General features: G+C 38.0%; 1 protein-coding gene across 6 annotated transcripts in view; it reads right to left on the bottom strand.

Moving 5' to 3' along the window:
* PLCB4 (phospholipase C beta 4) overlaps positions 1-27,197 on the bottom strand; it is a 213,693-nt gene that overhangs the window by 87,678 nt on the left and 98,818 nt on the right. For 5 of the 6 annotated variants that reach the window (XR_007506075.1, XM_049800913.1, XM_049800912.1 and 2 more), the window contains 4 exons: positions 6,985-7,085; positions 2,863-2,943; positions 2,497-2,556; positions 1,031-1,174 (listed from right to left, as the gene is read on the bottom strand). Coding sequence is in view for 5 of the 6 variants with exons in the window: in XM_049800913.1 (XP_049656870.1) it covers positions 1,031-1,174; positions 2,497-2,556; positions 2,863-2,943; positions 6,985-7,068 (369 nt within the window). In the remaining variant the exon portion in view is untranslated. Of the gene's footprint in view, positions 1-1,030; positions 1,175-2,496; positions 2,557-2,862; positions 2,944-6,984; positions 7,086-9,235; positions 9,532-27,197 lie in introns of those variants that run through there. The other variant, XM_049800914.1, reaches the window with a different exon arrangement.

Raw genomic sequence — 27,197 nt, 5'->3', positions numbered from 1 at the left:
CCTGCTGAAAATACACACAGTAAAATCAATTGAGTGTACCCACGTAAGTTATACAAGTATTTGTCCTATCATGGAGTTTACTCGGCACTGCCAGTGATCAACCAGGTCTGCCAAGGGATTTAGTGATGCTGCAACTGACAAACAGATACTCAGTTTTAAAGGAGGGGATTTAGCAGGTGCATGTTACTGATCACTATTCAATGTTTTTCTCACAGGCAAAACAGATTATAATACACCCTAAGTACACACAATCAGAAAAGAAAGGCAAAACCCCATGTATTTTTAAAATCCCTTGAATCTCTGGGTCTAAGCTCGTAGCTTGCTATCAGTACTCTGGATCAAGTTTCTCAGGGCAGTTTACAGCAGATTGAGTACCAGGCCTTGGTGGAGCCACATAACCTGCATTGTGAACTGCAATCTTAAACTCTTAGGAAAGATGACGTGTTAAAAAGCACCATTGTTTTCTAAGATTGTTCCATGTCAACGGGAAACAGAAAAGAACCTGGCTACACTGGAACACTCTTAACTGTAAAGAATTTTCTTTCCTGCTTTTGTCTTTTCAGATAACATGAACCACACAATACAATTAGGTTAATCGCTGAACAAAATTTTGGAGGGCTGAGCTGCACCCACCAGGAAAATGAAAGTAATTGCACTTCCCTTCAGCATCCCTATGTGTTACAGATCCACTGCATAATTGTCACAAAGTCCTGTACAAGCCCCACATAGAGATACTAAACAGCTGAGGGAATGCTGTGTCTTAAATATTTAATGGTCTCGGTGCCTACTTTTGATAAAGCACCATGCATGCACAGGCTGATAAAGTCACGATTCTCTTTCCACCAATGCACACAGACATGTTACAAAATGTTCCAAATGGATGTTGCTCTGTAGAGTGTGGCAGAAGACATTAAAACAGGTATTTCAGTCAGCCAAGCAGGCTGATTTACTCAGGAAAAACAATCGAGTACTGCTGAGGAGCTCTCTTTTTTTTTTTTAAACTCCTACACACTGTTTAATTGTGAAATACCTTGGCTATTTCTGTGTTTTCCGCTACCATGAAAGTGAAGCTGATGTTCACCAGATCTGTGCCACTGCAAACACACACTATCCGTCCTTCCAGCTCACTTTCCGATTTTCCAACAGTCTCAAGTGCAGATAGTATTTTGGGATCCTGTTAAACAGAATAAATAACTTGTTACATTTGCAATACTTCTGTTCTGCAATGCACTATCGTAAAGATGCATTTCCATTAACAAATTTAAACGTTTGCCAATCATCTTAAATGAGTGCTTTCACTTAGAATTATTGTGTGTAAACCTGAAAAACAATATATTCTAACAATTAGGAATGCCATTGTGAGAACTCAGAAGTAAATGAAGTATTTTAAATACATTTTGGAAAGTTAAATTAGAAATTACATATATTTTCATCATGAAAAACTAATTACTCCAAAGACTGGAAACAGAGGAACAGTATTAATCTCTAAGTAAATTATTCCAATCTAGTTAAGTCCATAGTTATTGAGAGTTATGATCTGTGTGACTTTTTGGCTGTTTCTTAACAACATGTCATACAAGCTGGTATCTCTGCTAAGGGTCGAGGGCTATAGATTTAATGGGCATAAAGAGCAAATTACCTACATAAAGACAGAGGTGAAGTCTGAAGCATATTGGTATGGTTGACAGCACGTGAAGCACAGGGTTGTCTGCACTACCACTCCTCATGCCCTTTCTCTACAGGGGGAAAGATTTTAGTCTATGGATTCCCAAAAGAACTACTAAAAGATAGTTACCTACAGTTAAGACAGAAACACTTAACACATGAAAGTGGAAATGTAGAGGTGCTAACAGACATCTATTGCTTCATAACAAATCTTCTAAACTAAAGGCCTGGAGGAGGGAGGCCCACAATTCACTTCAGACAATTCTACCTATTCTTTCTGAAGAATACCACTGAAAATATTTCCAAAGGTTTGTTTTTTTTTCCAGAATTCCTGGCTAGTACTTCTGTTGATATTCTTCAAAATGGCAGACAGTGACCAGCTGCTCTCTCTGACAATCTAACTGCATAAAGAGGGATGCAAACAAAACTTTCTATGTTTTATGTCAATGGAGCAAGAGGGTACAACAGATTTTAAACAGATAGGAACAACATTTGGAACATGAAACATTTTTTTCCAGATCCCTAAAACAAGTATCACAATATAGTGTTACAAAATAATTAAAAACTCCTGATATGTCCTCTTAATGTCTGTTGTTCAACTTCCACCGCATCCTGAAAGCTAAGCACTGTACTACATTGGAAAGACCAGATGACAGAACCTTCCCACTGCAATCACACCAGATTACTTGACTTAAAAACTTAAAATTTTAGACTGTGATTGCAAAATAAAAGCAGCATTGCTCATATTTTTTAAAAGAAATTAACTTTGTCCTGCATTTCACCTTGAGTTTAAATACCCTTGGTTTAAATGAAGAACTAAACATAGAGTACCTTTGGTACAGCTCCGAACCGAACACTGTTGATCAGGGAGCATTCTAATACCTGTCCTTCCTGAAATGGCAAAAAAAGGTAAAAGTTCAAAGGTCTGTTGACACATGGCTCCATCAGGAATTGCAGCAAAAATAAACAATGAATCTTATTTGTAAACACTGTTAATTAACACTAAAAAGTGTATTTCCCTTTTATATCAATTAATTCCCTCTTAAATACTTCACTTCTGCCAATTCTAAAAAAAGAGGACTAAGGCTAGTTTTGTAAATAAACTAACACAGTATTTTAGATTTTTAAAAAACTAGACAGAATATAAAACAAGTGCGATAATATCTAACATATCTTCCTGGCATAACAGTAATATACCTTTCCTTCACTTCTCCAGCTCAGAAAAAAGCCGAATTCATCCACTTGGAAGAGACAGTTGCTTTCAAAGACAAAAGATTCCTATAAAAAATAAAATACAGACCATTATTTTAGTCAGTTTGACAAATGTCATACATTTATTCATTATTCAAAAATAAAAGATTGTTACATTTCTCCCAAATACCTTCCAGGAGAATTTGCTATTGCCAAGGCAATCAGAAATGAGGGACGCAGGCTTTAAAAAATTATCATTTTTAATGATTTGTCTTTTTGCTGCCATTTGAGACATTGGGATGTACTTAATTAATATTTTCCTACTTCTTTGCAGCTATGAAGATTTGTTTTGTTTAATAAAAGCAGTGATTCTTACCTAATCAAAAACCTTAATGAAATGGAACTTCAGAAAAATTATTGAAAATTAAATGCTTCAAACTCCATAAAGATTAAAAACATGTAATTTGCCAATACTACCTTCAGGATCAAATGACCACATTTCATTTTAACAATCAGAATTTGGGAAGCACTTTTCTGTTAGACTATGACAGGATGCATGCCACAACCATTTTGTAGCCAGAGTATCTGGCAAGCAGAGTTTGAATGATATTGATTTGTAGAGAAATCAAGAAAGAATGGCATACCAAAGAGGCTAGACAAGGCAAAAAAAATCAGGTCAGCTGAATTAAAAAAGAAACTTCCTCCACACACCTCCAGCCTCAATTAATGCATCATAAATTAAGCTAAAATGCAGGATAACACTGTGCAGAATCAATCACTTAAGTAAAAAAAAAAAAAGGATCCAGGACTTCCTGACTTCCTTAATTGAAAACCAACAAGCATGTGTGCAGGTTACAGCACTGCTTACTGTTTCAGAAATCAGTTCTTTGTTCTATGTTAAAGACTGAGGTACCTTTCTGAAATGCCATGTCCTCTCCTGTGCATACAGCAAGGGCAGCAAGCACATGAATATACATAGCTATTTTCAGAGTCAGGACAATTTCAATTTAGGTAACAAAAACAGGTAAAAACTCCAATGCCCTCAATCCATGGAGCATGCTTTTAAGTCAGTAAGTCTATCCAGGACAGTTTGTTCTCACTGGGTTGCTCTGAGGCAGCTCCCCACCCTGACCTGGGATGAAAGACATCAGGGTGGCAGCCACAGGAGCCTTTTTGTCCTCTGCCATGGAACAAGGGCATCAGGTGGTCTAAGGAATGGTTACATTCCAGTCAGGTCTTATCCTGACTTGACACTGGGCATGAAGGCAAGCAAGTTCCTGGATCCCCAGTTGGGTGATGTCCTTGAGCCCTCCTGGATGGGCACAGGCAAAGGGGACACGCTGTGTTTGGGATAATTGCTCCTTTTCCCTGGACACATTAATTATTAAATGGTGTCCACTTCTGGACAACGCTTTAGGTCCTCAAATGAGATTTACAGGTTTTAAGGACTGATGCACTGCAGTCTTCCATCCAAGTAGCAAACAACTATGTTAATTTTACAGGTGGGGGAGCTGAGATAGAAAGCATAAAGTTGCTGCAGCTCAGTCTGAGCCGACACCACTGTGCATGAGTTTCCAGCACACACTGCTCTGCCCATCTTGCTTTACCATACTTCTAATTTCCTGCCTTCACCCTAGCACTCGCCCCTTATGAAACCTACCTGTTGCCAGACACCTCAGATTTACTCGTTTTACAGCCCTTGGAGTCCTGTTTCATACAGAAATGCAGCTAGCTACCAATCAAAATGAGTGCATCTTGCGTTTCCTGGCAAGATTACTCACACAATAAAAGGCAGGCAACTTTTTCTCATTTATTGTGTCCCCATGTATCAAAAAGCTCTTGATATACCAAAAACGTTGTCTTCACAAAGGTGTCTATGTAAACTGCACTCATGTTGATGTTCCACCCCAGCTGTGACTATTCATCAAATTACTTCTCCTGCAATTTGTTGCCTTGTATGGTAAAAAAAGCATCTACCATCAGATCCTGTAGATGCAATGTTACCAGTAAGGTTCCTAATCAAGTCTGACTTTATTTCCCATATTCTGCTGAGATAATCCTGTGCTAGACTCAGACCTCCCAGCAGTCAAACATGATAATGCTTGGCCTAAAATACATTTCCATAATTTTGTAATTCTCCTGGTTAAGGGACTACTCTATCAGCAAAAGATGGATCAAGACACTGCTCCACATGGCAATAACCCAGATTTTTCAATGAAACTTGGGCACATAAAAGACTGTCATGCTGTACTAGAGCTGTTCAGTCACCCAGACCCTATACCAGGATTCCTAAGTCCCCAGTTCCACACTGACCTGCTGTATGACTGTAGTTGACTTACCGTTTGTCTTTTTCCCCAACATGACCTTTCTGTTAGGGAAATTAAGCACAAAATTTCCATGAAAACTAGAATCCTGATCTGAAACATTTTTCTTGAAAACTGCAAGCCTTATAGTATAGGAGTCAGATCTGGCTACATTTGCATAGCCATTTCTAAAACAATGGTCTCTCTTGGGTAGGCTATCTAGTTACTACCACAACACAATTAAATAATCGCCTACGTGTATCATAAATCTGATAGTATCAAACAGCCAAACCATTAAGTGCTCACCATTTATAGGCTGCAGATTTTAACTTCTGAGCCACTAGATTTTTTTACAGCCCTTGATGATTCCTGTAAAATTGCAGATAAAATATACAGTTAGTTACCCAAGTGAAAGCCTTTATAATGTTTTCAGAAGAGTTCCCTTCAAGAAAACAAACCAGGCTTCCAACTGTACCATAGCAAACCTGGAGTAAACTGCAGCAAAACTTACAGCAAGCAATGCAGCTAGAGAACTGCACGTGGATAGGCAAACAACATTTTGTTCCACAGGTGGCAAGTAGGAGCCCCTTTCTACAGGGTTTTGGAAGGCAGTAAATTCAGCTGCAAGGAGCAAGACTTCTAGTGCTACCATCTCACCCCACGTCTGCCCAGCATTATCTGGTGTCGCACAGATGCCTGCTGAGATGTCTCATTCTCCCTATCACTGCATCAAGGACTCAGGTGCCTCACCAAGCATTCTTGATCTCACACCAAAATTTGAGCACTTAAATCTCTTTTCTGTATCTGCCCATTCTCTGTTTGTCATCTAAGGTGCAAGAGAAAAACCATGGGCCATACCCTCTCACTTGGTTCCTTACAGGCTGAGTTTCTGAAGCAATATTTGCTGAAGAAAAATAAAGCTTTTATGAACCTCCTTTCTAAGGAATTCAGTGTCCACTAGTATCCTCTTAGTTTATCTGTCCCCAAAACTGAAAATACAGGGTAAAACAACCACCTCTATCTTGACAGGCCTCATGATAAAAAATACCGTTTACTTACATTTCAAAAGATAAGAGGAAAATACTACTATCCCTGAAGACATTACTGAGATACCTTTAACTTTTAGAGACTTCCTGTCCAAACAAGATTAAAAATAGACCCTAATAAAATTATTCTCACAGGCATATCAATGCTGAGTATAAGGTAAATGTCTCAGCACTTTATTTCGGCTGTCTGTGTAAAATGTCTTTTTTGCATTCCTTTAATAAATTTGGATTAAAGCACAGCTGAAAATGGCATCATAGTTATCATATTTCAGATAGAGTACAGGCTGATTTTCTGAAGTAGATAAAAACCACTCCAGTTCTCAAATGATGCATTTGAATCAGAATATAAATGTTTTGTGTTCTCTTACTTTCCTTTGTGAGATGCAGGTCCTCAGTTTATATATTTTAAAAAAAAAAAGACATATTCCTCCCTGCCTCCATTTGATAGATGTACAAAAAATGGAAGGATTCACTTTGTTCAGTGACGTGCTTTATGAATCTGCAAAGATGAGAGCTTTATGCATGTTACAGATAGGTTGATCCAAATCTCCCTTTCTCTTCCTCTGGGCTTATTTCAAATCAGAGGGATCAAATGTATTTTAAAGTTATTTATTTTAAAAGCAAAAAACTGTATAGCAGTTGGTGTGTTGGTATTTCCTCCCCACACACATTTCTGGAGTTATTTGAAAGTTTGTGTACAATGACAGCAAAACATGAAATATTCGTAACATCTACATATTTAAAAGAGAATAGCAAATGAAATGCAACTGGCCTCTTACCTCTTCATATCTGTCAAACACAGCTCCATCTTGCATAAAAGAGGGAACTGGCTTCTGCCAGTTAAATTCGTAAGGTTTTGCCATGATTATAGAAGAAAAACCTGAAATGGAATGAAAAAGCAGAGTTCAATTACCGTCTTTTAGGAGTATTTCAAAGTCTAAGAAGGGAGAAAAAGGTGACTTTTAGTTTTTCCTTTCACACAGAAGTATTAAAAAGTCACAGTGCATTTCCAAATCAAGAGTTTTCCTTGTAAGAGTATTTTTGTTTCATAACTTTAAAATGAAAAATACTTGTAAAATATGCATCTGAACTTAATTACTTGAAAAAACACTTGCACTGTAACATTGCTTTAGCTTAAATACATGCTACATCACTTCTAGAGTATAATGAGGCTGGGATTAACGCAGCCCTAGGCGACACAGAATACCACAACCTGTAATATACATAAGTGTTTCTTTTTTACAGGAAAACATCAGATCCTACATAAACAGATTTTAATTTTTTTTAACATTCTAAATTCTATACTACACAGGTAGTAGGAAACACATTTTTCCTGTTTTGTATTTCAAAATCCATTCATATTAAATAAAGTCCTGGGTATTTTCAGTGGTATTTTACACATAACTCAAGATACAGATAATATATAGGTCAAAATTCATCAGGAAAAAACCTGTTTAGGAATATAAGGCATTAAATAAAATTAGCTTGCAGTATTGTGCATTTCTGCAAGCTTAGGAATGTGAACGAAGCTGTTCATGTAGAATATAAAACAGAAGTCATAACATATGGACCTTACAAGAAAGACTATCAAATTATTCAGTATCCTTTCCAACACCTTGGTGCCTTCTAGGTTATGCTGCTTCACAGCAGAAAATGTCCCAACTACGTACTCTGAAATACTGAGGTTCATTTTATCTGAAGTGCATCTGCATTGCTCCCGACTACTAATGCCATCTAGGACACACAGTATCTTGGTTATTCCTTTATACAGCGGACCAGAAAGTCTCGCATGAGGGGGAATACACTTGGCAGCAGCAAGATGAGACTGACTCACAGATGTCAGCAAATCATTCTGTGAAACAGTATATTGAGGATGAATACAGCACATGGTCACAATAATCTGCCCTCACACACTACTGCCCGTCTCACAGGTGAACACCACCTTACCCTGTTCTTGACTGTTTGCCCTAGCCCTCCTCTGACAACCTTCACCTACTGTTGGCTGTCTCTAGCAGCATGACAGAGGGCTGAGCGTAGCCAGTACAGTTGTTACTGTTACAATGCAGGCACACAGCCCAAGCAAAGTTTATCTAAGTGAGAAGAATAAAAAGCATACATAAAATTCAAGGGAAAGCACGACAGCCTGTGTAATCTATGCTATGCATATGATCTCTGTAGTGTTTGTGTATGCCAAAACTCTGAACAGCAGACTAAAATATTACCAATTAGATAACAATGCTTCCACAAAGTTCTTAGAAATATCTACTTTCACTGAACTTTAAACCCAGAATAGATGCAACTGTTAAAAAAAAATATTAAAAAAATGTAGTATCCTCCTTCTCTGTCTTGTTTTCATTTGTATCAAAAATGTTCTAACAAGAAAAAGAACAAAAGAATTCAGAGGATACTGTTAAAAAGACTCTGTCCCAGCACCAACTTTAAGAACAGTTACTTTTGATAGTTTTCTACTGAAAAAAACACTTACTACTAAAAAAACGCAAAATACATTTTCATGCTGCCCATCTCTATCTCTTGCCCTTTTTTGATCATTGATACAGGAATATCAAAAATACATATCACATTTCCAAAGCCTTAGCAATAAGATAAATTAATTCATTCTCCATAATTATCAAAAATACATTTTAACAGTTATTGACAAATACAACAGAACACATTAAGTGTTCACTTTTGCTGAAAATGGGATGAAAACTCAAAATAACATATCTGTACTCTCCATTTACAAAAATAAGGCTAAACAATATTTAAGACTATTCATCTGTACTTTTTTTTTCCCTGATGAAGAGACGGTCTGAACAAACAGAGGAGAAGGAACTAGGGCCAAGAAGCGATCAACTACATTTAGTATATTATTGAAAGCCCCCTTTTCTTTTTGTCAACTCTGTGCATTTGGCTCTTACCTCTCTGTAAAAGAGTAATATCTTCTTCATGAAGACCATGAGATGTTTTGAGATCCTTTCAGGGAATGTGCTAAATTACTGAATTTTTATTATTTCTTAAAAATACACTTACAATTTTAGGGTCTCTTCCAGTTTAGATCTGCAAAGAGCTGCTCTTTCCTCATTCCATGGAGGAGGCTGCATAATAGGAGAGCCATCCCATTGCAGTAGCATGATGGTGTCTTGTTCCATACAGCTCACAGACTTCACACAGTAGCTCAGTATAATCACAACACCTTGAAAACTTAGTGCTTGTTCTTAGAGCAAAGCTACGTTTGGAGATAAGCAGCTTCAGAAAGCTGTTTTCTGACTTCACAGGCTTCATTAACAGTAAAGTTGAAACCAGAACCAACAAAACCCCATCCTATACAACAAATCCTCAAATGTCTTGGAAAAATATCCCTTAGATTTAAAGGAAACTTAAAAAAATACACACCTGAAGTGATAAACACTCCATTTTTATGGCATTTTGACCATTCCCTTATCTGTTTAAATGACTTTCACTATCAGAATGTTCCCAAGGAGAAAAGTTACTTCAAATACGACAGGTAGTTCATGCAGTAATACATGCTATCAGCATGTGAAGTCCTTCTGGGAAAAGCAGACACATTCTGTGCTAAAACATAAGAAATGTGATGACACTGTTAAGACTGTGAAGAATATTATTCCACAGTCCCTAGCCTATATACATAGCCTTTACCCTTTTTTACTGACACTGAACCCCGTACAGACGCAGATTGTGAAACCTACAAGCACTGGAACTGCTCTGAACTCCTGTATAAGACACATCATAACATCCTGTCCAGCATCTGGCACTCTGAATCCTGGATGTAAAGAGTGCTAGAACAGCCATCTATCTTTCAGATAGACTAATTACCTTAGAACTACAAAACATGCACTTTATTACTAGTTTGAACTTTGCTGAGTTCATCATCCAGTTACAGAAATATAGCTCTGTAGAAATCCCTCCTTTACAGTTATCTTCTCCTTGTCTGGGTACTCACACAGTGTGATGAAGTTGTCTCGTTACTTCATCGCTGGTAAATTAAATAGATCGAGCTCTTCAGTTTCTGCTGCAATGCACATTTTTCAAATCTTGGACTCAGCCTGAGCCCTCTCCACTTTTCCAGCTGCCTTTCTGAAGTCAGGGGTCTGGACCAGCACCCAGTAGCCCTGCACAGCCCTCTGTCATACAAACCAGAATTACAGTCGTTCTTATTTGCATAACTTTGCATTGAGCTGCAAGAAAACACGCTTGATTGCTCATAATTTATCAAGCAATCAAGTTCTGTCTCAGGGACTCAAACTCATTGTTATTTAGCATCATACCAATCTCTTCTCTAGCTCTGCTCTCTCACAGGTCAATACAGTTTACAGATGAACTGAGACAGATGAAGCATGAGGGAAAGATGGCTTGAGCACATGTAGTAAAGAGCCAGATAAATTGTAACAAGATTTTTAAGCCATATGCTTTGGCAGATGTACAGAAGGTGAAGAAAATTCCCTCTGCCTTTAGAAAAGCTCTTTTCAGCCTCTCACATTTCTCACACTTCTCTCAAAAATCCATTCTTCCATAACCCTGTTAGCTTTTAAGATCACGAAAACAAAATACCAAATATTCCCCTATCACTCTTTGGATCTCTTTTAATCAATCTTTAAGAAGTTCTAAAAGTAAAAACTAAAACCAACCCCACCCACCCACCAAACCCAAACAAACATGACATTCTAATGTTCATATGGTTGTAAATGTATGTATGCATATACCCTCACTATGATGAGAATCAAGAATTACTCTCTTTAAAGAAATTTAGTAACTATGAAATGTGTGCAGATTCAACTGGGAGAGAGAAGATTTAGGAACCAAATTTAAAGACTAAAATTTTAATTTTAAAACTTTTAAACAGCCTTTAAAAATTAAAATCAAATTCTTCTCACTAATTTAGGGTTCTTAAAGTATAAAAATGCCTCTGAATACGTATTGTTCACAAAAGCAGAAAGAACACTCATATAAAATACACCTCAGGACTTAATGACCAGAAGGAAGAAGTAGGTGAAGTCTCTCAAATGTAGTAGTTAAATGCCTTTTGAGCTATCTCCCTTTCTTTCAACACTGATTTATGCCTGAAGACATGATTTGGATCACATGAAAAAAAGCAGCTGTTCATTCACCTGGATTACCCAAAGAGTGAGGACACAAAATTAACCATATCCAGAATAGCATAATTTAACACAGAAGTCTTCCTCCTTTGTAAGCTTGGCTGTACTAAGCTAAAGGTGGGTGGAGGGACTATAAATCCTGGTTTTTTCATTCTTTGACCAAAAGAAGGACAAGGTGTGGCTGAACAGGAGAAAGAAAGGATTCTGTTAATACAAAGCAGGCAAATGTTTGGGGAAAGAGGTGATATTCTAAACTAACCCACAGGGCTGGCTAGCCTGATGGATAGGATACTCCTTGGATCCCATAAACATCCTGTCAATGTTGAGACACTGTTGGAAAGGACAGCAGTATTCCTTAGAGCTGATCCCCCCCCAGTCTAAAACATCGTAACTCACAATTTCCACAGTTTGCTTAGCCCCGAATATTATAACGATATTTGTAAATTTTTTTAAAGTATTTATTATTTTTGCCTCTGGAATGAATCACTATTTGCTGACTGAACAGTGAGGAGGCTCCATACTGTGTTCGCCATTTCACCGCTTACCTCTTTGAATCATACCACCTAAACCTGCATCAGTTACTGTCTGTGTGGGTTTCAAGGGCGAAGTATAAGTAGCCACAGAACACTATGCTGACTTTAGTAATCTTGCCCAGGTATATGTATTTTTCTTACAGATAGAAGAAAAAAATTAAAAAAAATAATAAAACTAACATTATTTCCCACTCTTCTGCCCCTTGAAGTACATATATCCCATTTCACCACCACTCCTCTTTGGTAAAAAAGATTCTTCATAACAAAGACAACCAGATCTATATGAGCAGACCTCTATAACTTTGGGGTTTTTTTATGGAGTTCATCCCAGTCCAGAAAGTCTACCTGCAGTGCTGTGGACTCGAGTGAGAAACTAGCTGTCCAAGGCTAAACAGGCAGTACAACACTGAAATTCTTATAAAAATGCCCCCTTCATTTTTTAATGAGGCTCTGAAGTACTTTCGTATTCAAACACTACAACTGTTTCTAGAGATTTACAGGAAGAAAACTCAGATCTTCATACATTTACTCCTCAGCAACAAATTTATTTGGTCATAAATGTACCAGAATAACCATATGCAAAATGCAGAGAGATGGTGTTTTTTAAACGGAAACTTTGGTTTCTACAGTAGAACTTAAATTTCAGAGTAAGTTTTAAGAAAATTTAGAAAATACCAGCCACTACAGTGTGAGTCCTGTGTAAAAAGTAATGGTGAGAGCCACAGTCCTGAATTTCTGCAGTATCCACACTACATTGTAAAACAATTCCAAGATTTCACAGCTCTCCAGGCTCATCCAAGATCAAATTTTGTTGTTCCTTCTTTTTTTTTTTTCTTTTTTTTAAGAAGAGTGCTTTTCAGCATGTTATTTTTAAACACATTATTCCCACAACTAATGCAGAAAACTTAAAACAGTTCTCCCAAAAACAAGGTCCAGAAGCAACAGAAGACATACAACAGAGCTCAGGTGCCGGAACACATACTGTCTAGTAATGGTCTCGATTTCTATTTTGTCTCATTTTCCATTTTGTTTTAATTGAAGGAATGCATTGGCATGCTGGGACAGCTAAGAGATTAGACCAAAAGAAGAAGTGGCTTATTCTTAACTAACCTCTTCTTCAGCATTTCATACAAGTTCTGTGAGGCTGCCCACTGCAGAGCTCTGCTTCAGGCTAAGAAATGAGTGTATCTGTTGCTGACAGCAGAAAACAATTGCTTACACCATAGTGTTGAAAATGAGACAGTCCTGCCTTAACTTAAGCTCCGAACTGTAGTTCAGTCATCAACTCCAATGAGAGTCATTATCTCTAACAAGTAGAATTCCTAGGATAGACCATAGGACCAAAACATGACCTCCCAGCTTCCTTAGATGTTTTTCTTTTTGTCCTAAAGCCTTTCTAGTTTGTTAGTATCTACAGTTTTTCGCAGTCCTCCCATTTTTTCTAAAATGCTCATTATCTACCATAAGTGCCTACCACTCACCTTTTTTTTTTTTTTTTTTTTGGGGGGGGGGGGGCATTCCCATTTCTGAGAAGTGAATGTTATGTAAAACTGGTTATGTAAATAAACTTTTTCTGGTACATTTGCAACAGTATAACAAGACTACGTTCTGACAATCAGAAATATACTTAAATCAAGCCATTACAGAAAGCTTCTCAGTCAGATGATTCACTCAGGTTTAATTCCTCACAAACTTCTAAATGAATTTATTTAGTGGGAGCCTGCCCAACAGAGACAGAAACAAAAAATCAGGAGCGCATATCAGCCTGGCTTACGCAGCGCAGACCAACAACTTAACCCTGCATATACACACAAACCGCATAAAAAATAATCTTAAATCTTAAAATAATCTTGCAGTAGCATCAGGAATATTTCAGAAAAAAAATTATTTCCAAATTCTCTAAGAGAACGCACTTCCACAGAAGTCGTTATAAAGTTCATTAATTCTCAAAAATAAGCGTGATACAACAGACATTACTTATTCAATAAATCTGATGCAAGAAATAGACTATTTATTTCTTATAAATTATATATATTTTTATGTTGTACAGAAAAAATAAAAAGCATTGACTATGGTCATAATGTTAAAAGACAGCTTAATCAGACTAATACTAACACAGAAGCAGCAGAAAAATCCAACATAATTAACAGTTATATGTAATGGAGTAACTACCAAATTCCCCCCAAAACAGAAAACAAACTAATACCAGTAACAACAAAACCATCTAATTTTGTCACCTGCTCAAATGCTAATCCTACTGATCATGGTTGCCTCTTTCATCAACGGAGCTGAATCACCTGAACCTAAATTAAGGGCCTTTCTTTCCACTCTATTAAGGAGCCTAAATTTGATGGCATGAATATTACTCCACTGAAGAACAGAAAGATCATTAACCTGTCTCATCCTTCGAACAAATACCTATAGTCCCAAGAAGGCAAATTATTTCTACACTCAGCAGCAACACAGAGGGGAGGGGATTTTCCCTTTTGAATTTGCTACAAATTGATCACCGAAGTCATTTGGACTCATCACATAGCTTCTGATAGGATTTGGATTGGTCCTCATGTGAGACCATTATAAACGAACGCCATTAGCTTCACTTCCTGACCAAAATGAAGCTTTAGATAGGTGCCATTTGAAATGCCTGGAAAAACAAAAACAACTTGGCCATTTCAACAGCAAAGTGTTAAAATAAAAAAGTAAGTTTTTACTCATAGTCCACAAGGAAATTCCTACAGCAATAACAGAAGCTCATCTATACACATTCCTATGAAAAGTACCTATTTGAATAGTAAGCTAAAATGCAGAACTATCATAACTGGAACTTAGTAAAAACTTAAGTGTTAAAAAATAATGAACCATACATACAAAACTATAAACTTTACTGAATAAGTAGTTATTTTTATTGTTATTCTTTCCTTCTGGTGATAGAAAATTTGGTGTTCACATTTTCAATTTTGCAACACTAAAGGGGAAAGGCAAGGGGAAAGGCACGGATCTTCCCAAGGAATGATATCAGGAGGGGATGTGCTCATAATGCTGTCAATTGTACAGAGAATTTAGCAATCTGACTCATCAAAAGATACAATAAATGACAATTCATTTTTATTTACACGTATTGTTCAGTACCCATCTAACAGTAACTTTTTGCTTTTGACCTGTCAAATGAACTTCATTTCATAACGTGAGCACATGATGAAGAACCTTTCCCTAGAACTTCCCCTGTTTTGTCTCCTTCCAATAATAAACACTAACCATGTAAAAATTAAGTTCTCTAAAAATGTGGAAGATGCTACAGTTTTATCTTTAGTTAAGCAGAAGTGTTAGAGGCGTTCAAGATTTATTTTTAGTATAATGTCAAGCATCCCATTTCCTGCAAGCCATGTCCCTCCCCAGGTAGTAACAGAGAATGAATTGGACTTTGATGAAAGCAATGGTTTGTGTAATAGTTGTCAAGATCTTTTCTGAATTGCTATAGCATATGATGTATGTACACAATGTATCTCGATTTAACAGCAGTGACTTTTATTAAGTTTAATTACTTCACTCTGTGGCTTTCAATTGAAGACAGTTAAAACAAAGGCTACTTCATGGAATAATTTTAAAAAAAAATCAGAAATACATAGCACTTGAAAAACATGAAGTATTTTCTGAATTCCTTAAGCCCAAATTCTCTCTACAGTCTTGTAAAATCTGACACCTTGTGTAATTACAGCAATGAGCCCTAAAGGAATGGGACTTGTCAGACTTATTAAGAAGTCTTCAATATGCTCTTTGGGCAATTAATACTGTACTTGATTTCTATTGTTGTTTAATCTGTAGCTGACAGATAACACAACTTTTAAGTCAGTGAGCAGTGTTTCTCCCTTTTAGGTACGCCTGTATGAAGTATGTGTCAATTATTTTAATTAAAATCATGAGCGATTTTGACATTTGGAACTTCAGTTTCTTCTTTTTAGCCTCCTTCTGAGGCTTAGTGCTCTAAAAGATCTCAAGCAGAAGTCATTCCTGTACTTTAATGTGATAGGAAGACAAAAATAAATGTTCGAAATTAAAATCCTGGGAAGAATTCAGGTGAGAGTACAGATAAACACCAAACAACCTTAAGTGAGCATCATTCCTGTTATGAATGCAAGAGTTCAGGGATCCTAGGACATAAAACAACTGGAAAATTCTAGAGACCGAATTATTAACTACAAATAACATAGAAAAGGCAACACAAACTTCCAAGCCAGATTAATATTAGCAGTCTTTCATTTTTAAGTGCAAGGAAAAGTTTTGGAAATAACACAAACTAGTACCTGAAACAAAAATACAACAAACTACAAATATCAGCTGCTCCATGACCATGTCCTGAGGACACAGTTGTCTGTTTCCAAACAATGACACAGACTCAGACCTTGTATTAATAAAATGTAACAAAAGGTCAAGATCACATTTTTGTAATAACTTCTAAATCTCTGTGTGTTTTGAAAGAATCCCTTCTGCGGTCAGGTACTTTAGTTCAAACCAAACTTTATTAAAATTTTTGACATGACTTAATATGAGTTTGTTCAAAATATACAGATATTTTAAAAACTAATAAGCTGTGAGGAACATAGACATTACTTTAAAATTTAAAATTAGGAAAGGGGCATTATAATTTGCAGGGTTTGACCGGTTTTCCACATGGTTTCTGAGAAAACAGGAGTGAGCCACATTGCTGGCTTAAAATTTCAGACAAAGCTAAGGTGACCTTCTTTGGCAATCATTCCAGTGGTCTAAAATGCATTAATATCAAAAAGCTGTATTCATTATTTGACAGTTGGGAGTGTGTTAAAAGTAGGCATTTGTTGAAAGTTTAAATTAATTACAGATTTCTTGGTACTCCGGATAAAGCCTACCAACTACAGTCACCGTGACAATACAGAGGGGTTTATACTCTTTTAGGTGAGATTGTCATTGTGCAATTTAACCCATGGCACTGGTCAGAAAATTTTTGTGTCTATCTTAGAAGTCATAATGCTGCTCAGATTTCATCTCAGCACCCACCTTACACCCTAAAGACAGCGGGTTTTGCATCCCCTTCTTTGAACAAGAGAAGATAATATGGAATGAAAAGCAAGAAACATAGACCTACTATCTGCATTTGATCAGTACATTCCTTCCTTCCTTACACCTCATATCCTTTTCCTTGTTTCCATCACCCTTCACATCCCCTGTTATCCTGCTCATTTGTATGTTGGCTCATGCCCTGAATCAAGTCTCAGCTAGGAGGTAGGGGAATGCAGGCACAGCATTATCAGCTGGTTGGAATGGAAATTATCCATCACCCTTCTGACCACCCAGCCCCAGTGGCTGTGGTAAATTCAAATCCTAGATAGCAGAGATTTGTAGGCACAGCCTTTCTTCCCTCCTCAGTTCTGTGATGCAACTTGAGCTCAAGTAAGGGCAGCAGCTGGGCAGCTGTAACCTGCCCTAGCTAATGCCTGGCTGGAACAGACTGCAGCTCCCTCAGAGCTTTAGTGTTAATGGTTCTGCCAAGCTTTCAGGTTCGAATCATAGAAAAAAAAAAACCCAGAAATAAACAGAACATACTAATTGTCTTTAATAAAGGTTCTTTCTCCAATTCCTCCCAGGTCAGTAAGAGGAAAAGAAACACACGTGGTGCTCATGGTGTGCACTTCAACATCACTGTGCAAAAAGCAGATCTATGAATCTAGATGACATTTAACAGATGGGGAAAAAATAATCATAAACTGCCTGTCCTATACACTGTTGTAGAGGCTCGTCTCGTCTATTTTCCCCTCTCCCAAACACTCTACCTGTTGCATGCAGAAACAACATTAATTACCAATTGTTCAGGGAAAAACACAGCCCCTTTGGGCTCGCTGGGAATCAAGGGATCTGGGTTACAGTTGATGTTTAGCCAGACTGCTCTAGAGTCCTGGATCGACTCTTGCCATTTTCCATTTTCCCCTCTAAAGAATGAGGCTAACAAGACTTGTCTTAATTGCACACTTAGTGAAGCTAATTATTTATCTATATAGACAGTCTGAAAACACTGACAGCAAGATATCCCAGAGCTAAAACTTAGGTTATACACCTCTGATCACCAATAACATCCAGTATTAACTGATTAATAAACAACTGGGCATTCTGCTGAGGATGGGATTGCCACAGTTCTGAACACAATGTATCACAACCAGGCAAGGCTAAAAATACAATGCTGCCTACGATTTGTAAATCTAGAAGCACTCTTTCCAGCAGGACAGCTGTCCAAGTATGGACAGCCATGTTTGAGATATACCAGGTTATCAGCTATTTATAGCTTTAATTTCCTAGAGATTCAAGAGGAAAAGCAACTGGATCTGAACTTTAAATTATTATTATTAATATTATTGTTGTTACTTCATTATTGTAGGTAGGTGGCAGAGTAAGCACTTCTTGTAAATTTGTTTCAGCCAGATTTCATTTTAAATGGCTGTTGTTTTAATATTTGGTTAGTAGAAATGTATATGCCAATTGCACGGTTTCTTTGTGGCAGGGATTAGTGAAAGAGACTGTGATGCCATGTTTTATGCATCCACATCTTCTGTTTATGGTTAACTGTGAACTTATCGCCTAAAGGATTGGTGACGTTTTTTATCCTTAGTCCCATTACCTGCACAATCTTTCTTATTCTGTCTCCATTGCTTTTAGAGCTTCTGGGCAGTGTCACAACTTGCTTGACATTATGCTATGTTCCCTGTCACATCAGTCATTATCAAATTGATAGTTGTTGTCTCTTCATGGTAAAATGAGACTGCATAAGACATCTGAGGTAAGTTTATCTGATAAAACAGAGTGCTATCCTCATTATTGAAGTATTCAGTTGTTTACACTACTTGGGAACAACGTCCCTAAAATGTCTTTCTGAATATTAACGTATTGCTTGTTTAAAAAATGGGGCAAAAGCAGGCTTGTCAAATATTAAAGAGAGGGGGTGGGAGAGTGTTCCAAGCCAGCAGCCTCTCCAAATCTTCCTGCTGGATGCATTTTGGCTTGTTCAACTATTCACAATAGATATGAAAATTTCTGGAGGAAAGGCATCTCCATTTTTGTATTGCTCCAAATGGATGATTTGACACAGTATTCCAAAAGGGATAAAAATAAAAGTGTTGGTATGTAACCTATTTGTCCAGTATGGAGACAAAAAGGAGAGCCAGTCTGCCAGTCAGGAGTGATGGTATGGCATGCTGGCATGCAAAGCCCATTCTGAACACTTATTTGACATCTCCTAATAAACTGCAGGCTTTACAGCATGCTGAGAGGTTCCATTTATTCAGATTTTTCTGGACCAACTAGAGACACCAGAGTCTGGGTACTTTCTCTAAATTTCTAACTTTAAGATGCAGTTCAGTGTTGAACAGCAGGAAACAAAAGGGGGAGCTGTTACCTCTCCAAGCCTCCTCATCACTGCTCTTCATTGTCACCTGCTGCTGGGACCTCCACTTCTACTGAGGTGGAAAGGGACAGGTACGTAGTGGAACATGCTCATGCAGGCAGAGAGATAAGCAGCGCTTTCTCTTCTCTCCCTGGAAAGGTGAGGGTATGCGCATCATGCTGGAATATGAAGACATTCTTGATTCTGGACAAGCATTAGGGGAGAAAAATGAAACAGATGTGTGGGGAAGAGCACAAGAACTGAAAAGAGGAGGAGGGAACTAACAACAGAAAAAAATGCAGAAAGCAAGGATGGGATGTCTGACACTAATGTGGGCTTCGACAGAATATTGAAGTGCCCAAGAAGGCCAATACAGCTAAAATTAAAAGGGAAGGTGGCAGCATTTTCACAAGAACAGTAGGTAGTTTGGAATAGCTGAAATGGAAACAGTTTAGGACACCACAAGCAAGGCTATTTTTAGAGATTATTCCAAGTATGAAGCTGGGTTTCTGCAATAAGGCTGGAAAGGAAAGAACAGGGTGGGATATACACTAAGAAAGACCAACAAAACAAAACAATAGTGTCTATGTGTGAGGGGTAAAGAAGAAAGAAATGGCAAGAACAGTGCCAACATTCCAGGCAACAGCAGAGTGGGGTTATTTATTGTGACAGCTAGGGAGTGGGGATGGCAGGGCTCCCGGAGACAGGGAGTTCAGCATTCCCCCGTGCTGCACACAAACCAAGGGGTGCATGGGGAAAATGCCTCAGAAGGTGAAGGTGATTCTAGATGTGACAGTGGAGGTCAAAGGCAGAGGAGTCCGTCTGGAAGCCATCAGATGCAATGGAAATCAACAGATGCAACTTGTTACACCATAAAAATTGATAAAGCAACCCTAGCAGAGACAGACAGAAAATGTTTTGCCATTTGCACTTGCTGTACGCACCAAAGCGTTCTGTGGTGCTTAACTAATGCTGCCACTATCCACTCTGGCCTCCTACAACTTAGTAACAGGTGGCACACACACTCATCAAGTATAGTGCCCATCAAAATCAAGAGAATTGTCACATGCAAAGCACAGCAGGCCCGGTAGAAAGTGAGGATAACATTCTTACATGTCTAAAACCAGCTGTGCTTTATATATCACCATTAAGCATTTCCAGCATAATAATTACCATTGCAAAGAATAAAAACTTGGGCCCAGCAGGCTTTTCCCATAAGAAAACTGGTCAGCTAGTTCAGACTGCTTTTTTTCTTGTCACATACCTATTAAATGCTCCAGACTTTTTAATGTGATAAAAATGTCTAGACTGGTTTTTGACTGAAAGCTTAAAGAAGAGAGTGCTTTGCCCTTGGCTAGCAAACCCCTTTGCTCCTTTCTTGGTAAGCCCAATATAATCTGCATGCTGTACTTCTGCAAACCACACTTTCTGCATACATACAATACATGCATTTCTGATATCTTTATAAATCTTCTGAGACTTCAGAGACAGGCCCAGGGAAATGCGAAGAATATACACACAGTATATACATACAATACTGTATAGTGCTGCTTTGCAAGGAAAAATCTGGAGCTTATAATCAAGGTGCAGATGTTGTTGAGGAAAAGATGATAGAGCACCTCTCACAGTCCAGTGAACAAGAAAAGCAAAAAAATAACTGAAGAAGCTCTGTTAAGACTGATAATAAGCAAGATGCTTTGCTGAAGCAGGCAGTAAAGGTAGAGTTTAGGCAAGAAATCCCAATGGGCACATTAGAAGAAGTGTTACCACATGTGAATCAGTACTTTCAATGCTTTGTGGTCCCTAGCTGCCCTCGGTCTTCAGCAGCTGCTTATTTTTGTATAACAAAAATTCGGACAATTACAATCACTCTAAACTTAGATGCAAGTACACAATTTATACTAAAAATATCTCTGGCAGTGAAATTGCCCAACTCAACTGGTACACACCCTTCAGTCCTTTCCTTTTAGGCTCTATAAATCTGCATCTGTGGAGTGGGCCATGGTCAAGGAACAGGTGCATCTGATTCTTGTCAGCATGTGTGACTTGCATGTTGGAAACCAAGCTGCATACTATGGAAAAAGCTTGAGAAGAAACACTGTCCCTGGACGCTGCTCGTTGTAGCTGACTCACATAGGAAATACAACTTGCCAAAAGAATTAATGGATAACGTGATGTGACAAACATCACTTTGGCACAGTCTCAAGTGGATTGCCAAATCATGTATCAAAATCCCACTTCCCATCTTCCTGTACCCCATTTGTTCCCAGAGCAGTCTTAACATCCTGAGGATAATTTTTTGTTTAAAATGTTCTTCATCCTCATCCAAGACCCTAACTAACTTGTTCTCTGTGATCAGACCATAAAGTGCACTGCCAGTCAGAGGAGTTGAAGAGACAACTGACCACTCCACAGGAAAACAACTAAGCGCTTAGGAATATCTATAAGAAGGTTGTTTCAAGGGAAGAAAATGACAGCTTTTCCATGTTAAATACTACGGGCAGAAAGATCTGCACAGTAAAGGTACTGGCCCACCACTGAGCACTTCTGATGTCCATTCTCCTTAAGATACGATTTCTCCTGAGCAAGTCACAATGTTCCGCTCTGTTAAAGGCAAGAAAGAGGTTTTTCAGCATCACCAGGGAAGGTGATTTTATTGGTTTTGAAGCACTCTGATACTATACAACTACACTATACAATGGAGAACAGACTGAGCAAGGTGCCAGTATCTAAAATGAGTCTTCTGTGAAATAACTATATATACAAGTTGAAAGCTTGGATCAGGAAGGTTGCACATTGGGGTTTTTTTTGTTTGCTTGTTTTCTTAAAATAAATATTAATATAGGGTTTAGATCAAAAAAATATTTCCTTTTGTCAGCACACTCTCCTGTAATCTTTGTTTCTGAACAGTTCCCATGCATGTCAAAGGGTGCTCTGCATAATCATAGCACTGCTGAATTAAATCCCTTCTCTGCTCCATATATGCACAGTTCCTTTGGGCATATGAGTGAAATGGCACATGTAGGGAAAAGGGGATAGGCCCAGCTGCTGTTTCTCTGGAAAGCCCCATCCCAAGTAACACAGAGCGGTCTGCAAGTTTTTCATGCTGAGCAGCTGGCAGAAGCCACCTGAAAGCAGGTACCCAGGCTGTGCTTACTGAGATACCAGGCTGTTGGCAAGTTTATGGATGGGAGACAAAAGCAACACAGGGAATAGAGAGGCTACTGCTTCTCCTGAAACAGAAGTCGCTGGCACAGAAGCAGAAAGAACAGATTTTTATAGTTACAGCTTTCCCTTCCAAAGTCACATTTCTACTGTTCTCTCCAAAATCTCAATAGCATGGGCTAGTTAAAGGGTTAATCAATAATACTGTTCACTGCAGTATGCAAACTAACATGCATAAAGACTTATGCATAAGAAAGCGTCAACTGTGTCTACCTCAGAGGATCTCTGATTAAGCACATTAAGGGCACATGCCTATTAGCTTTGTAAACAGGCAGAGCAGTGGACACCACTGTCCCCAAGTTAATTTTTACCAGTGTGTGCTGGAGACAACCACTTATCAGAGGTAACCAGAGTAAACTAACTGCAGAAAAAACAGCAAAACGCAACACACAGCTGCTTGTTCAGAGTGCCAGCAAAAAATGAGCTCTTTTAGAGTGATCAAGGATGGTAAAAGGAGCCGATCCAACTCACAGACTCATTGGTCTGACCTACCAATTCTCAAAGCTTGCTATTTCTGTAAATTCTACAACAGACTGCAAACTCTGCTTTAAGTAGAAACTTAGCTGTTTACAAAGGCATTTAAGAACTTGCTTACTGTAATGTAAAAAAGCAAACCCACAGCTACAGCTGACATAGCTGGTGAGTTGAAACATATTTTCAAAAGCTACCTTTTTTTCCTAAACAAATCCCATGTGAACATCAAGAAACAGATAGCAGAACTATTAAGCATAACAAAGGCAGACAAAATTTATTCTCTAGTTTGTTTTAGAAGCTATAGTTAAAGAAGAACCTGATTTTAAAGTTCAAGATAGTCATATTTGAAAATCAGGTGAACTGTAAGAGTATGCAGGTGCTGGATGTGATAAGCAGAGAAATTGCACTTTCCGTCGGAAATCCAAATTCACCCACAAGATAAGAAGGAATAAGTTACTCATGCAAACCCATCACTGTGGCAGAACTATCAGATCTAGGAAACAAAGGCCGCTCTTTTCAAGCTTCTATAATGGACAGGACTCTGTTTCAACTAAAGTCAGACTTCCTTTTGTTTTCAGATTGGGTGCTGTTAGGCTCAAGGAAATATAATTTCTATCCAACCTGCCTTTCTTAGAAGGTGTGGCTTTGTTTTGGAGCAGAAGTATGAAACCCGGATATAAACCAGGTTGATATACCAGGATAAAAACTGCCACAAGATCCAAAGCTAACAAAAAGGCACAACTACAAATAAGAGCTCCAGCCACACTACCTGAACCCCTATGACTGCGGTCTCTGGCATGTGCCACAAATTGAACTCGAGGAACACAAAGTCTAACCAGCGATACTACACTGCAGAGCAAAGCCACCCACTCTGTAATCATACCTGTGGCTGAAATTAAGACATGCCTCCACAGACCTCCTTTAGAGATGACATACCATAAGACCAGTTTAGTCAACGTTGTTTATAAAAATATTCTTGAAATACATGTGCTATTTCTTTAAAATTTCAATGTTAAACAAGAAAACAAAAACATTTATAAAAACTGAGATTTTTTTTTCCCTTTTTTTCACACATGGGTATTAAGAGACATTCCTTTTTTTCCTGCATCAAGAGTGCAGAGGGTTCTTGGAGAATGTGACGTCTCAATCCACCATTTTGTTCACACACAAAAATCTTCTGACATGACTTAAGTAATGTTTCCAACTGGAACTAGATGGCCCCTCAGTGGTAACAATGACCAAAGATCAGGTACACCTGATAACACAAGCTGGTAACAGAGAAAAAGCAGCTCAGACTATAATAGCACATGAATATGTTATTCAGTTCTCCAGTGGGCACATTTATGCTGTGCAGTGTAACATGTAGATGTGTGAGTCAGCTCTGAGCTGGCAGTGTCTTGCCATGCTTTCTGAGGTGCTAGAAGCAATCTCACTGTGCAGGTTAATTTAGTCTGCTTCTCAGCCACACACAGCTCCATGTTACTACAGCTAGGCTGCTTCCAGCTCATTTAGTGCTTGCCCAGGGATCTTGGGGATTTCTACCCATTATGGTATGTAGGGCAAACATACCTTCTGCTGCAGCACTCTAGTGTGAATGCTGTTTCGCAGTACATTTACAGTCACTCAAAACAGGCTGGCTGAAAGCCTTAAAATATCACAAAGCAATCTCTGAAGCAATCGGAGATGATTTTAGACTGCAGTAATACTCAAAGACTCTTCAGTAACACTTGTCTTTGTTCAGAATAACAGCCTGCAGTTACTGAATCCTCCATAAATTACTCTGTACTAGCAGTATTGCTGTAATACTCATTTTCACAATGTATAAACAGTACCTGCTCCTACGTAACATATCAAGTTGGTGAAAATGCAGGTCTCTAATAGACTTCTGTCTTCCAACTATGAGCCTCTGCAGGCAGGTGCACTACAAATTAAGATTACTTCAGCAAAGCGCGGGTGAAATCCAAACCCCAGGTTTGTACTCTAGCCTTTAAAATTCAAAGTTTACGTCAATAAAACCATTGTTTAAGGATTAAGTTGAAACTGAAACTCAGGGAACTGAAGCAAATTCAACTGTGAAAAAGCATGCATTTTTCCCCACTGAGTCTGATCTGTGTTCAGCTTACATACCACTTCTTAGGAAGGACCCAAGAGAACCCCATAAGGCATTTGCAAGCAATGTTTCAATGAAAGCAAGCCGCTTGCTAGATTCAAGTGACTCATCTCAAGAACATCTTGAATGGCATGTCAAACCTATTTTTTTCTTATTCTGTAAAAGACATAAGCAAACAATTATAAATGGTAACAGTCAGCATACAGAGATGAAATAAAACTACTCAGTGAACTTCAGGCAAGAGGCCAGTGCCTCTGTTATAAAGAATGGGATAGAGAAGAGGGATGGTGGGACACCTGGGAGGTGCAAAGGATGCAAGTTCTGATCACACTGCTGGCAGACGATCAGCCAGTGTCACCCTGTGTGAGGCACTCGGTTTCATCACAATTTTCACAACATTTTCTGCTTCTCCCAAAGCCTTTGACAGCACATGATTAAACAAGAATCCCTGCATCCATCTTCCACGTGGTTGCAAATAAAACTTGGAAATCTGACTCAATTGTCTCTGAAACATCAGTAAGATCAGAGAAATAAATGAATGCAAACACACATACAAATTTTACTCCTTTTGGATACTTCCTGAGCAGTTAGTTTGCATGCTTTCGTACAGCTCTGGCTGCATGAAGAGTTCGAAGCTCTAGCAGTAACAGACATTTCCCATCAGCATACTGTACTCTGAGGTACCTTGCATGTCTCAAGCGATACAAGCCATGAGAGGCATTAGTAGAATTGTATTTTATTCACCATCTGATGGAGGAGGAAGAGAAAAAGGTTGCTTGCAAAACATCTGAGATGGGTGCAGAATGAATCTCTCAGAAGACAGCTTATAGATTTAAAAAAAAAAATTAAAAAGAAGAAAAAAATAATACAGACCTAGTCAGAAGGACAGAGGGATGCTGGATCCAGAATCACTAACCTGGGAAATCTTCAGGTAAAGATTAGCCAATATAATTTGGTTTGGCTGTGAAAATTTTGCTCAGCTCTTAATTATATACTATTTATTAAAGTTTCAGTGTAAATACAGTCAATAAATATTTTTTAAAATAGTGTTCTGATGCTGAACCAAAGTATGACAAGAAAACATAGTTGTAAAAGGTCACAGAGACTGAAAACCCAGTGGATATATACCTTGATGAAGAACCAGATGATCTGGTCTAACTTTTGATTTTCCTCCCAGGGCAGTCCCACCTGCTTCATGAAATGGAATTTATGCCTTACTAGCAAGTCTTACTGAACTGCATCGCCTGTTTCACATATAATAGAATGTTACCTCAACACATATAGAACCTAGAGATTCAATTCCTGCTAAACCCAATCATGGGGACTATCTTCTTGTACATAACCAATAATAAAGAATAAGCAACAGGAACAGATATTGTTAATATCAATATTAACCAGGCATAATAAACAGAAAACCACAAGAACAGTGAGGAATATTGTTGGAATGAACTGAAAGTGATAGTACCTAGGGAAGTTTTCTGTGCATTGTGGACAACATCAGGACAAACTTCATTAAAGATAATTAATAACATGACTACAGTCTGGATACATTACATATTCATGCCATTTTAACATCACAGAATCTTGTTCCTTTGTATCTTACAAAAGAAAAGTGTTTCAGGATTAGAGAATGTAGTTTAGTTAACAAGCAATGAGAAACAATATATTATTTTTTTAAAGATTAGCAGGTAATCTTATGTAACATTTTCATTTCACCTTGTTTCTTCTTCCTGGTGATAAATTCTTGTTGTATACACATCTGATGTGTACTCTTCATGTATATAGTACTATATTTAATACTACCTCTCAGGAAGAAGGGAGAAAAATTAAAGCTAACTTGTTTCATTTCCTACTGTTGTGTAACGTAACATTCTTCTACTTCATAGCAATATGTAGTGACAAAATCTGTGCTTAAGTCTTGTGTTGTTTATCAAAAACCCCTGAAATAGATTTCTGATGGGCAGAAAATGGCAATAAATGGTAAAGCCAAAAAAAAAATAATTGAAGATAAAAGTATTAGACAATGCTAGTGAATTCAAAGACATTTTCTCCACGCAAATCTTATAATAAATAGTACAATTTTACCTTTTTCGCAGACTGGTAATTTATTTATTTTTTTTTAACATATGCT

This window comes from Accipiter gentilis, chromosome 5 (genome assembly GCF_929443795.1).
Source record: "Accipiter gentilis chromosome 5, bAccGen1.1, whole genome shotgun sequence".
Taxonomy (NCBI): domain Eukaryota; kingdom Metazoa; phylum Chordata; class Aves; order Accipitriformes; family Accipitridae; genus Astur; species Astur gentilis.
The sequence above is the reverse complement of the archived record's forward strand: the minus strand, read 5'-3'. Positions and strand labels throughout refer to the sequence as shown.